This window comes from Corapipo altera, unplaced genomic scaffold, assembly GCF_003945725.1.
Source record: "Corapipo altera isolate COAL_440 unplaced genomic scaffold, ASM394572v1 271, whole genome shotgun sequence".
NCBI lineage: Eukaryota > Metazoa > Chordata > Aves > Passeriformes > Pipridae > Corapipo > Corapipo altera.
This window is the reverse complement of record NW_020884935.1, coordinates 700,162-712,102: the sequence shown is the minus strand read 5'-3', so window position 1 is coordinate 712,102 and position 11,941 is coordinate 700,162. Positions and strand designations below refer to the sequence as shown.

The following is an 11,941-nucleotide window of genomic DNA, read 5'->3' as shown; positions in this document are numbered from 1 at the left end:
CTGTAGGTCAGAGGGCACAAAGTGCAGCTCCTGGGGCCTCCGTCTTCCTGGTGGGAAGTGCATGTGACCAGCCCTGGCCACGCTACCTGCTCAGATCAGACCTCTGGGGATTAAACACATTTTAACATCATGTTTGTATGTTGTGTTGCTGTGCTGCGAGCAACTGCAGAACTGTGGGCCTCAGAAGAGATAAAAATTGTACTTTTGGGTTTCCTTCATCTAATTCCCTTTGGGAGGCAGGTGAGATGACACCTTACTCTGCAAAAATCACCTCACGGTCCATAAAACATTGAAAATGTCCATCTCCAACAGCAGATTCCTGTCAATTCCTGTTTAACTTTTCAGTAGTATCTCGTGAACACATCTGCTTCCCAGCTCTGGCATTTCCTGTTGGAGGCACAAGCTGCAAGTCCAGCACATAAAACTGATGTTCAGGGGAACCATCAGTGGTGTGACTCCTTCACGTCACAGCATTCTGGGATCCTTTGCACAAGAGATCAGATGATGCAAACTCCTGTGTGAGCATCAAAAGGGCCCTGAGGAAAGGGAGAGTAAATTGGCTTATCTTTCTTGGGGCTCATTAGGAGAGGGACAAGCAGGGAACAGGGATTATCCATCAAAAAGATGCCCCAGATCTAATTAAACTGGAAAAGCCAAAAGACCTTGGTCATCAGGATGTTCTTAAGCCAAAGGGAGGAAGGAACATCAAGAGGCAATTTGACTGTCTCAGAAGTGATCACCGTCACTGAGGCTTTAAGTCCTCAGTCTACAAACAAATTGCTCTGGATTTACCCAGAGTAACTGAGCTCATTTCCCTTTTTAGCTGACAAAAGCCCCGTTGTCTGGAACTCCAACAGACCAATTGTAAAAGCAGCATGTGGCAAAGGCTGATGAGTCACCCGCTCATTTGCTCAGCAGCCAGTAACAATAAATCCTTCACATTTCCTTGGACAGCTCTGCCTTCCACATCCCTGAGTGAGCAAATCCTCAGGTTAGGGATCAATCTGCAAGAAGTCACCTCCTCCTGCTCTTCCTCCTTCTCTTCCTCCTCCTCCTCATCTCTGCCCTGTGCCAGTGCTTGCCGTGAGCTTCAGCCCTGGCGCTCGACAAGGTGGTTACTCAGGAGCTGTGGCTTTTGCCTCATGACACTCTGCAGTGATTGCAACCTTGGAACAGGAATGTGGTTTCATCCTGAAGGTTGGCTGCAAATGGTTTCCCATGAACTGGAAAGATGGAGCAGCTCAGTCTTTGCAGACTCCTCGCAGAGGGAATGAAAGGTGACGCCACAGCAGGGAAGTTAAAGCTGCTAATATTGTCTGGCAGCACTTCACAAGATCAAATCAGCACTTGGTTTTCCAGCAGAGCACTTCCAAGAAATCCCACTGGTGATGAAAGTTCCTAGGTAGACAAAAATATCTGACATCCAGGCTGCTCAGCAGCCACAGTGGAATACAGTCTTAAAGAGAAGCAGATCTGGGAATACTGCTAGGGAATGTCCTGTACTGGCCACCAGCATGAAACAGGAACTAAGTTTAGTATCCTACCTAGTAATTTTTGTTTCCCAGAGGAAACCCTTGAAGCCCAGCCCACCCGTTCCAGAGCTGTGTTTTCTGTCCATAAGACTAACAAAGTCATGGGGACCTGGCAGGTAATCACAGCTACAACACACCCTGACCCCTGGTTGAGGTAGGAGCCCACCTGGAAAACTGTGTCAGTCAGATAGAAAATGGAGTTTCATGAGTGGATGGCACGAAGCAAAGAATAACAGCATTGATTTCCCTGAGTGCTGCTGGGTATGAGAGCTCCAGGCTGCCAACCAAGGCTCCCAAGGTGGGAAACTACAAGAGGCAACATTTAGGTGGAATTTTATACAGACAAGTCACTTTTATCTCCTGCAGGGGACCTATATTGCTAATTTAATGCCAAGCTCCTTTCACATTTCCTTTTATTTGGGACCACATGTGTCAGGGTAGGACAGCAGCAGCAGCCCCACTAATGCATTGTCTTTAGTCATGATTGGTGACTGCAGCACCCACCAATGCTGGATGTGACCCAGAGCAGGTGGGAAAGAGGGGGACCAGTGCTGACTGCAGGTAAGAGAAGCTGTGCCTACTGCAGTGCTTTCTTCTCAGCATGGGAAACATTGGCAAGTGCCTTGATGCTCCCAGTTCAAGGTTGGACTTGCCCTCCTGGAATGTGGTTCTATTCCTTGCACTCATTTCAGAAAGGGAGAGTTTAAACTATCCAGGAGCAGTTGTTTGAAATGATGACTGAAGTTCTCCAAGCCTAATTTACTCACACTTCTGGAGGAAGTACATGAGTACAGCAATATATATATATATATATATCTCAGTAAAAGTCCAGGATAAGCTTCCCTATTGCATCAGAAGGAGCACAGACTCCACAGGACACTTCCTACAGCACAGATGAAAAACACCAGTGGAATTACCATCCCAGAGATGCCTCCTCCTCCTCCTCTGAGCCCAGAGGTTTGAGCAGACCTGCCCATGAGCGTGGCTTTAGCCTTCTACGGGGTTTACTGTCTCTGAGCTTGTGCCAAGGTGTTCACAGGGATCTCGTCCAGTTTCCAGCACTCCCAGGTGACTTTGCTCCCTGCCAGCTCTCGTGGGTGGGTACCCAGCAGGTGGCATTCACATCCAACACTTGTGCTGGAGCTTCACCTTCCTGAAGGCTTCTCTTCCACCATATTTATCCCAGGATCTGTTTGTTAACTAATTAATGCCTATTTTTCATTTGAATGTTTAATGCCCTCTAAGCAATTTATTTTAAAATTACACAATATTCACTGGTTTGATGCTTCTTTTGCTATTCTTATTCCTTCCCAAGAATAAAATTCACTTATCATCCCTCTGCATTCAGGGGCACAGTATGTGACCTTTATATAAGGACCACCAGAAAACAGAATGATTAACAAAATCATGAAAAAAATACTTGAGATCAGTCCTTCTCAGCAGTAGGAAATATGTGGGGTATAGGCTGGGAGTCTGGGAAATCAGGGCACATCACTGCTCCATAATCTTGGGAAAAATAGGCTTTGTGGGAGGGAACAGGAGTGCTGAGTAAGTTCAAGCAGTGTTCCCTGACAGCCTCGCTTTCCATCCCTGATATCTGGCAAGCGGAGGCAGTGGATTTGGGTGTTACAGTCATCCTCCAACAATGGAAATGTTGCAAAATATGTAGCACCACGTATTAAGAAAGGATTAGGAGTGGGGAACCACAAGGAGTAGGAAGACAGGAGCAGCCTTGGAGCAAGCCTCGGGCACTGTTGCAGAAACATGTTTTCTGGAGCGGGATTACAGCCGTGTTACAGGCATTGTTTGTTTGACAAACCAACCCATGGATACAATCCCAGGCTTCCACACATCTGTGCAGATCCTGCCATGCCCCTGACTCCAAAAGCAACCATCAGCCCTCACAACTCTGCTGGATATAAATTGGGCTCTCATCTGCCAGTGAGACTGCGGGGGAATAAGAGCTGTGCCCCTGAAGGCACTGAGGAGATCCGTGCTGGGGGAAACTGCTGGGAAGTTTGAAATCAGAGGTTAAGAGGTTCTACCCAGTGGAGAAGAAATTTCTGCCCAATCTCTATCATGTTCTAAATCTTCTCTTCTCAGGTTTCTAAGGTTTGGATTACACCCAGGAATAGACTGGGTGCTTATTAATTAATTCCCTTTGAGGCTGCTCAGAGTCATATTTGACACCAGTCTTATTCTGGGTTTGTTGGTCCAGCGTTGCCATAAGGATGACAAGCAGGAGCTGGTGTGGTGGATTACTCTGGCTTTAGCTCATGGTCTGTCTAATCCAGCCTTGGCAGTGCCTGATCCAAGTGCCTCAAACGTGAGGGTTGGATCCTCTGCTGTGGAGATTTACAGTATCTGCCTCACTGAGGAGGTTCCTCCAGTCCAAGTCATTAGTGGCTGCTTTACATTCTGGAACGTGAGGTTTACGTCCCTCCAAAACGTAATGGAAAGGTGGAGAATGCAACCCACAAAACTCTAGACCTCAGTAATTAGACACCCACGAGTTAATTACACCCTGTATAAAAAGAAAAGTGTAAAAAGTCATTGCGAAAGCAATTCTTACCGGTTCCAAAAAGCTGCCTTTCGGTGCCTTGGGCCAGAAACACCTGGATTTTCTAGTCCCTCTTCCTTCAGCAGATCTCAAAGCCCATTGCAAAAGAGGACGCTGCCATTGCACCAGACGAACCTGAGCTCACCTCGCTGCCTGTGTCATGGACCTGCTGGGACAGAATTTTACCCAGGTCCTACTTGATGCTGTGCCCAACGTCGTGACAACCCCCCCACAGAGCAGCTGACCACCTTTTCCCTTGCTCTCATTTTTAGACTCAGAATGTGCCCCCAAACTCTATGCTTTCCTCCTTTACATCCTCACCTACTCTAATCACATCCTTCTTCTCCCGGAGTACCACTGCAACGCAGTGACCAGAGGGATCACAGAGCTCCCCACACTCTCCTGCCTTTGGCTCACATCACAGCAGGAGCACAGGAGCCATTTCCCAGCCCCTTCCTTCGCATCCCTTTGCAACTCAGCTTAATTCCAAACCACTTCACGCTTAGGAAGAGCATTTGGATTGAAGTTTGTACTGAACCATAAGCCAGCATTTTACAGTTAGTTGAATACTACAAGCACAGGACATAAAACTTCCTAAAAATGTTGGAAGAAGCTAAATTTATTTCTTAAACTGAGTTTGAGGGTAAAAAGTACACTAAAGGCTGGACACTCCTTTCTAAGTTTTCTGAAAGGCAGACTGAGAACTGTCTCTTTAAGGGACTTTTGTACACATTTACTTTTTAACTGAAAATTATTCCCTGTTAGTTCTAAGGGTAAACCAATAAACAGAAAGAGATATATTAAGAAACACTCAGAGGTGCCCCTTGTTTGCAACAGCCCCACAAATGACTGTGTGGTCCTGTGCTGTGTGTACAGGCAGCCCTGGAGCAGGAGCCCTCCCTGCCCACCTCCGTGCTACAAAGAAAACACCAAGGACACGTCCCAGGCTCCTCCTGCTCATGAAATGCACTTTATGGCTCTGATGAGCCCATTGCTGATGAGTGCTGTGCCCTGTGCCTGCAGGGACACTGAGAGCAGTGAGAACACATTCCAGGGATTGCAAGGTTCCTGTGCTTTGCAACCACATCACCATCGTAAGCAGCATTTTCAGGCAGTTTTCCACGTAGCCAAGTGCTTCAGTTGTGCCCTGGGCATGCACAGCCCATGCACAGCTGTCCCAGCAGCAGGGACAGCTGGGACAGACCCCCTCACTCCATGCTGGGGGGGACCAGGGCTGAGCTAAGCACAAGAGCAGCCTGGGGGCACACACTGGTGAGCAGGACAGTGCCTCTGACCTCTCCTCTGCCAACACACAGCTCAAAGTCTGAATCTGTGCATTTTCTTGTTTTCCACTCAAAGGAGGACATGGCCACAGCACTTTGGGCAGAGAGGGGCAAATTGGAGTCTGCTCCTGCTCTAGGATAACTAGGATAAACTTCCTATGGCTTGAAACAGTGTTGTGAACACCCAGAAAACTGAGAGGTAAACGTATTGGTTTGGGCTGAAAGTCTTTATGGCTGATGCAGGAACTCTCTTGTTAGTTATTCATTGCCTTGGCAAGTCTCATAAAACAGCCAGCAGAGCCCAGCAAGTGCTTTTCTTCAGTGTTCTGGGAGCTCAGAAATCCAGGAATTGAACGAGGCCTTGAACCCATTTTATGGGTTCACTTCTTACCGAACTACCATAAAATATTGAAATTCAGACCCTATAAATAAGGAGGGGAAGGAGCTGTGCATTTCTCGGCAGAATCAGCCTCTCCAGAGACTCTTCCCAAGGTAAGTCTGATGCTACAGGGCCCAGAGATGGGTTCCCCTGACAGATGATTAGGGACAACAAACTCATGTAATGGAGATTAGAGATATCCAACCCCCTTCAATCTGCTCTTAACTGGAAAATGCCCTGCAACAATCAGCTCAGTTTGTTCCCTGGTGACCCTGTCCCTGCTGTGAGGACTCTCCCCAGGGTGTCTGATGGCAGCAGGGATTAACCCCTGCAAGCCCCGGCAGGGGCAGCAGTGCTGTGACCCTCTCTCCACAGACACCAGCTGGGCCCCTCCGAGATGGCACAGAGACACAGCCTCACCATTCCCTACGGAGCACCCGTCCTTGCCATTTCCTTCCTGGCATGTGTAGCCACAGGTAAGCAACAGAAAATATCTCTGGTGGCTTTGTCCAAGCCCCGTCAGGCTGACAGGCGAAACTGCCCCGGGGCTGGGTGACGTGCCACAGCAGCATTTTGGGGTGTTCTGGAGTTCATGCCCAGAGGACTGTCTGAAAACCAGCCTCTGATTTTGAGAGTAGCAGAGAAGGGAATGAGGGAGCTTCAGCATTTTGCAACGGTATTGTGGCAGCTGCACAGGACCGATGAGGGCACAGTTTCCAAACCTGCTCTAAGCAGTGAGAAGTGGTGATAGCTTTGGCCACCTGGGAACACCAGGGAAGAGACAGCTTCAGAATTCTTTATGTTCACAAGACTTTATATTCTGAGCTATATTTATAGTTCATTAATCCATGACCCAGGCTACAGTAGTGAGTTTCAGCCCATTACAAAAAGTTATTTCCCGAACTTATTTCATTTAATATGTCCTGAGGTTTTTACAACTCTCAGCCTGTCCAGGATAAAGCTGAGGGGCTGATTAACTAATTTATACTTCCAAGGACATCCAGCTCCAGCTGAAAAACAGAGTATCAAACAGTGAGCAGAAAACCCGAGGGCACAGTGGTACTGCAACAGTGATTGGTGGCAGGAGGGTGAGCAAGACCAGCAGGATGGGGATGATCTTTTGCTGTGTGTTATGTGGTCACTGCTGGTTTTGAGACATTTTGTTGTCACAGGTCAGGCCTTGGTGTTCTGTTGGTCAGCTGCAAAAGCCTGACTTTTGTTTTAAATAACTGTAAAGGGAGCTTTGTGATGAAGACTTTTTGTCTCAAAAACTAACACCCCACCTGAGAACAGCTGTTATGCTGAAGACTGAAAGTCTCAGTCCCTCCTCCAAGGCTGAGGCATGGACAAGTGAGCAGGGCAGCTTTTGTGGGAAGGGTATGGCTTAGGAAGTTTACTGTCCTTGTTCCTCCTCCTTCTGCAGGTTTGGAGCTGTCCATAAATAACCACGCTGCCGACTTCCCCCTGTCTACAACGCGTGGCAGTTCAGTCTCCCTCTCCTGCCTCGTCCACAACAGCAGCCAGGCTGAGAACCTGCTCTGGTACCGGGGAGAAGGGCAAGTGGGTCTGAAAGATGGGAATAAAGTGAACATCAGCCACATCTGCATACACCCAGTCAGCGAGTCTGACAACGGAGTCACCTTCACGTGCAGGCTGGCGCGGGACAAGTCCGTGCAGGTGTCTGTGATCCTGGATGTCAAGTGTGAGTCTCCAGGGTGGATTTCTGTGTGGAATGGCTGGGGTGGGATGGAGCCCTGGGCTGAGCAGCACGGTGTCTGGGCGGTGTTTTACACCCTTGTGTGCTGCCTTCACCAAGAAAAAATGTGTTTAGGAGGAGATAACTCACATTGTAAGCCACTCCCTTTCCACAGTGGTGCTTATGGCCTGATCCAAGGCCTCTTTTATAGGGAGTGGGCAGGTCCTTAAGAAAGAGGTCCTGGATATGTCCCTGACTCCACCTAGATTCTTTCCCAGGAGTACAAGCCAGGGCACAGGAGATACAGGAGTGACAGTCTCTGCCACTGATTTCCCTGCTGATTCCTGGGATCAGGAAAGGCTGTGCAACTGTGATGTGTTAGACCACTGAACAAGGAGTACAAGGGATGTGTGAAGGGAACTTATGTTTAATGGTGGCCATTCTACAAGTACCTGAAATTGGAGCAAGGTGGGGTCAGTCTCTTCTTCCAGGTAACAAGTTACAAGAGGAAATGGCCTCAAGTTGCACCAGGGGAGGTTTAGATTGGATATTAGGGGAAATTTCTTCACTTGAAGGGGTTATCAATCAATGGAACTGCCCAGTGCAGTGGTGGAATCACCATCCATGGAGGGATTTAAAAGATCTGTAGATGTGACACCTGGGGACATGGTTAAGGGGTGGCCTTGGCAGTGCTGAGTTAACAGTTGGACTCAATCTTAGAGGGCTTTTCCAACCTAAATGGTGATTTCTGTGATTCTACGAGCAGCATTATTAATGGCCCATTGAACTGCATTGCTGTGAACAGTTCCTCCCCAGCTGAGTGGAGAACAGACCCTCCATATTGAAGAAGAGAAAGGTGTTACTCTGACCTGCAACTCCAAATCCAACCCTCAAGCCCAAACAACCTGGTATAAGGACAACAACGACTTGACCCTTCAGCAGGGTCGTTATGAGATCCACCAGACGAGTGAGGTCTTTCAGCTCTCTATCAGAAAAGTACAGAAGTCTGACAATGGGACCTACACCTGTGTGGTGGAATCTTCCTTGGGAAAGGGGACAAAGGATTTCCACCTGATAATTGAAGGTAACAAGGCTGCTGTTAGACAGTAAGCTTTACAATTAATTCTCCATTCTCTTTTATGATGGCAGCAATCCATTTATATTAAGACGTGTAAGTGGAATGTGGTAAATTCCCTGTGTTAACTTGTGAGGGCACAGCAACAGAAGGAGCTCTCCTGCTCCTGTGCCTGGCACCACAGCACCAGGAAGGGCTTGTCCTGCTCTACCTGTTATTCAGAGGTGTTTGGCAAGTGTGACCCAGGGCAGGCTCATCCCACTGTCACACCTCCCACGCTGACAGGGCACACTCGAGCGTGGTTCGAAGCAGCTCAGCTCTTACTTGGAAGTGTCTTACTCTGGCCACAGTATTCTGTCAAGCCCAAAGAGCTGCTTAAGGTTCTTAAGAGAAGTTGTGCTCCAGAAATGGGGCTGGGTGCTCAGGTCTCAGACAGGTGACACCAGGTGAGGTGACCCACAAGCATTTATTTCCCACCCCCCATCCAGGCCCCTTTCATTTCTATACTCCCGGCACAAGATAAAAAGCAATGTTACCTGTGTCATGTTATTCCTGAGCATAACAGTGCCTGGAGGACAGACTCTTCTTCTTCTGGAGCTGATGTTTAAATTCTTCTTCAGTTAGCTAAAACACGAGCTCAGCTCCCTTCTTTCCAGAGGACTAACGCACACAGTCAGTCTGCAAACAGCAGAGAGAGCAACAGTGACAGCTGTGGGAAAAGAAGTAGGTCTTTCTTCAGTCCTGTGAAATGTTCTGGGTTATATGACTGCACTAATCTGTCACATATCCAACCTCCTCTTTCCTGACAGATAAAAAAGCTGTTTTTCCCAAAGAGGCCGTTATTACTGCTGTCGTGGTGGTTGCAATCGCGATATTTTTTGGAGTTGTGGCTCGAAGAGATAAATTATGTAAGGTAAGGAAAGCTCTGGTTTCATAGGGAAAAAATAGTTTGTTGCAGTGCCCTGGGGTTTTTTCTGCCTTTTCTATTCTACTTCATAGTGTTGCTTTTCGCTCTAAGAGAACTGCTACATGCTTCCTCCTGCATTAGAATTACCAGTAGATAAATCAAATATTAGATATTTTAAAGAAGGCATCACATACTTGCAAGATATTTGTAACAATATCCCTTTGGTCAGGAAATGTGAAAGATAACAAGACTGTTTCTTTCTTTTCAGTGCTTCAAGAAATCAAACAGCGAAACAGCCCTGTAAGTATTTGACTGCTGATTCGTGCTTATTCCAAATGAACTTCCTTCTTTAAAATTGCCAGAACCTGGAAAAGAGCACTCAGCATGACCCACACCTTCTCTCCCACTGGAGAGTGGTCCCTGGGAATATGGCAGGACACACACAGATCCTGCCCCAGGCTCCTGCCCTTGCCCTGGCCATCCCAGCACCCTGGCTGTGTATGGAGGCACTGGGGATAAAAGTTAATGGTGCTTTCTGGAGCTGAACTCAGCCCAGGTGAATTCAACTCACTTATGAGGAGGTTTTTCCCAGTAGGTGATTTTTCATTGCTTCTGTTCGTTTTGCTGCAGGTGAAGAACACGAGGTTCCTGTGCACGCCCAGAAAACATCATTTCTAGAAGTGGAACTAAGGCCTTGCTTGAGATGATGAGATAAAGCACTGAAACAAGTTTTTCGGGGTCAAGTTTATATGGGTTTTTTTCCAAAATATAACTGGTTCTTTGCACCTGTTGATTCTAACCTGCTGCTTAGAGCACTGTTGTGGAGGGGAGGTTGCCTGAGATGATGCCATTTCTTCCCCTCCATGCTTATTCCAACGAGGAATGCACGTGCAGCATGTGGGTTCAGTCCACAGAGGAATCTGCACCGGATTGCCACAGATTGTGATGCTGATGCACACAAATGAAGTGAGGTGCTGAGCTGGCAGCTGCTTTCTGTCCTGCAGTGCCATTCCACAGGGTGCTGGGGTGGTGGCCACCCAACTTCCTACCCCTTCCCAGTGATCCTCTGGGCATCTCAGCTCCTGTTGTGAGGGTGAAAGCTGCCTGGCACTTCAGCACTGCCACTACACGTCCTGTCTCCGTGGCTGAGACCAGACCCCAGGGCTTGTGGCAGCCCCAACCACTTGATAGCACACAGTGAGGTTCCAGTGTGGTTGCTCCAGCACTGCAACGGCAGGAAAACCTCTCCATCCACCCCTTCTCCCAACAAATGTGCCACTCAGGCACTTTTCTCAAGGTCCTGGCAAGCTGTGGAGGCCTCATCATGCCTTGGATGGTACATTACTAATACTGCAAATAAACACGGTGTGCTGTAAATCAATTTGAGACTGCAGTGCGCCAACACTCTTGGAGGAGCAGGGCTGTTACTCATCAGGGAGACTCCGCAGCCTGATCCGGAGCGTGATCCAGAGCGTGTCCTCGACTGGCGTTCCCCAGGGCTCAGGGAGGACAATGTCGGTGCCACCTCATGCTCCTGAGTGCCTGGTGTCAACACTGCCGCTGTGCCAAACTCAGCAGAGTTCAGGATGACTTTGCAGGGGTGGAGCTGGGAACAGTGGGATGGGGATGTTCCAGTTGGGTGTCCCTTGCCCAGGGTGACACCGGCCCTGAGGGAATGTGGCTGCCTGAAGCCACACACAGCCCCTGGCACTGCTGCTCCTCGGGCGGGGGTGAGGGGTCAGTGTGAAGGGTTAATGTGAGGGTCAGTGTGAGGAGTCACTGTGAGGGTCAGTGTGAGGGGTCACTGTGAGGGTCAGTGTAAGGGTCGCTGTGAGGGGTCGCTATGAGGGTCAGTGTGAGGGGTCTGGGTGAGGGATCTGTGCGAGGGTCAGTGTGAGGGGCCGCTGTGAAGGGTTGGTATGAGAGGCGGCTGTGAGGGTTGGTGTGAGGGGTCAATGTGAGGGGCAGATGTGAGGGATCTGTGTGAGGGTCTCTGTGGGGGGTCGCTGTGAGGGATCTGTGTGAGGGGCCGCTATGAGGGGTCAGAGTGAGGGTCAGTGTGGGGGGTCACTGCGAGGGATCTGTGTGAGGGGCCGCTATGAGGGGTCAGAGTGCGGGTCAGTGTGAGGGGTCGCTGTGAAGGGTCGGTAACGGGGGTCGCTATGAGGGGCAGGAGCAGCACCCCCACACCAATCGTGTCCCTCACCGCGCTCCGTCCCCCCTCCCATCCCCCCCCCCCCCCGCCCCCGGCCGCGGCCCCAGGCCCCTCTTCCGGCTTCCGGTGCCGGCGCTATAAGAGCCGCTTCCGCCTCGGGCCCGTGCCGGGAGCGCGCGCCGCCGGTGCCGCCATGAACGCCCGCGGTGAGCGGGGGGAGGGAGCCGGGGGGGGGTCTGTCCGGGAGGGGCCGCGACCGCTGTGGGGGGGAAGGGGGTGTACGGCGGTACCTCAGCCATGGCGGGGGCGGTTAATGGGGTGAGGGGTGTGGGCGGAGGGGGGGGGGGGGGGGGG

At 49.7% G+C, this 11,941-nt stretch overlaps 2 protein-coding genes and 1 long non-coding RNA gene across 6 annotated transcripts in view; 2 read left to right on the top strand and 1 right to left on the bottom strand.

The window, feature by feature from the left end:
* Window positions 1-316: 316 nt before the first annotated feature.
* Window positions 317-10,118, bottom strand: LOC113955207. Of its 3 annotated transcripts, none has more exons than XR_003530462.1 (4): window positions 10,004-10,118; window positions 9,062-9,203; window positions 4,105-4,258; window positions 317-536 (listed from the first exon to the last, which is right to left on the bottom strand). It is a non-coding gene; the product is annotated as an uncharacterized LOC113955207 (long non-coding RNA). The 3 variants fall into 3 exon arrangements; XR_003530464.1 differs by lacking the exon at window positions 317-536 and adding an exon at window positions 543-1,398; XR_003530463.1 differs by lacking the exon at window positions 317-536 and adding an exon at window positions 1,408-3,538.
* On the top strand, window positions 5,198-10,161 carry TMIGD1 (transmembrane and immunoglobulin domain containing 1). Of its 2 annotated transcripts, XM_027660459.1 has the most exons (7): window positions 5,201-5,867; window positions 6,130-6,230; window positions 7,178-7,456; window positions 8,256-8,534; window positions 9,335-9,438; window positions 9,701-9,732; window positions 10,063-10,161. In XM_027660459.1, the coding sequence occupies exons 2-7, from the start codon at window positions 6,152-6,154 to the stop codon at window positions 10,064-10,066; spliced, it is 777 nt and encodes a 258-aa protein (XP_027516260.1). In that variant the 5' UTR covers window positions 5,201-5,867; window positions 6,130-6,151; the 3' UTR covers window positions 10,067-10,161. The 2 variants fall into 2 exon arrangements, with proteins under 2 accessions (XP_027516261.1, XP_027516260.1); XM_027660460.1 differs by lacking the exon at window positions 10,063-10,161 and having other exon boundaries at window positions 5,198-5,867; window positions 9,701-9,736.
* Window positions 10,162-11,707: 1,546 nt separating this feature from the next.
* The window catches only part of BLMH (bleomycin hydrolase), an 18,018-nt gene continuing 17,784 nt past the window's right edge, over window positions 11,708-11,941 (top strand). Inside the window, exon 1 of the mRNA XM_027660458.1 lies at window positions 11,708-11,793. Within this exon, the coding sequence (XP_027516259.1) occupies window positions 11,781-11,793 (13 nt within the window). The 5' untranslated portion in view covers window positions 11,708-11,780. The remainder of the gene's footprint in view (window positions 11,794-11,941) is intronic.

Coding starts and splice junctions, on each gene's coding strand:
- TMIGD1 (XM_027660459.1), top strand. CDS start 6,152: ATGGCACAGAGACACAGCCTCACCATTCCCTACGGAGCACCCGTCCTT. Junction 7,457..8,255: donor TGTGATCCTGGATGTCAAGT/GTGAGTCTCCAG, acceptor TGCTGTGAACAG/TTCCTCCCCAGCTGAGTGGA. Junction 9,439..9,700: donor GAAGAGATAAATTATGTAAG/GTAAGGAAAGCT, acceptor CTTTCTTTTCAG/TGCTTCAAGAAATCAAACAG.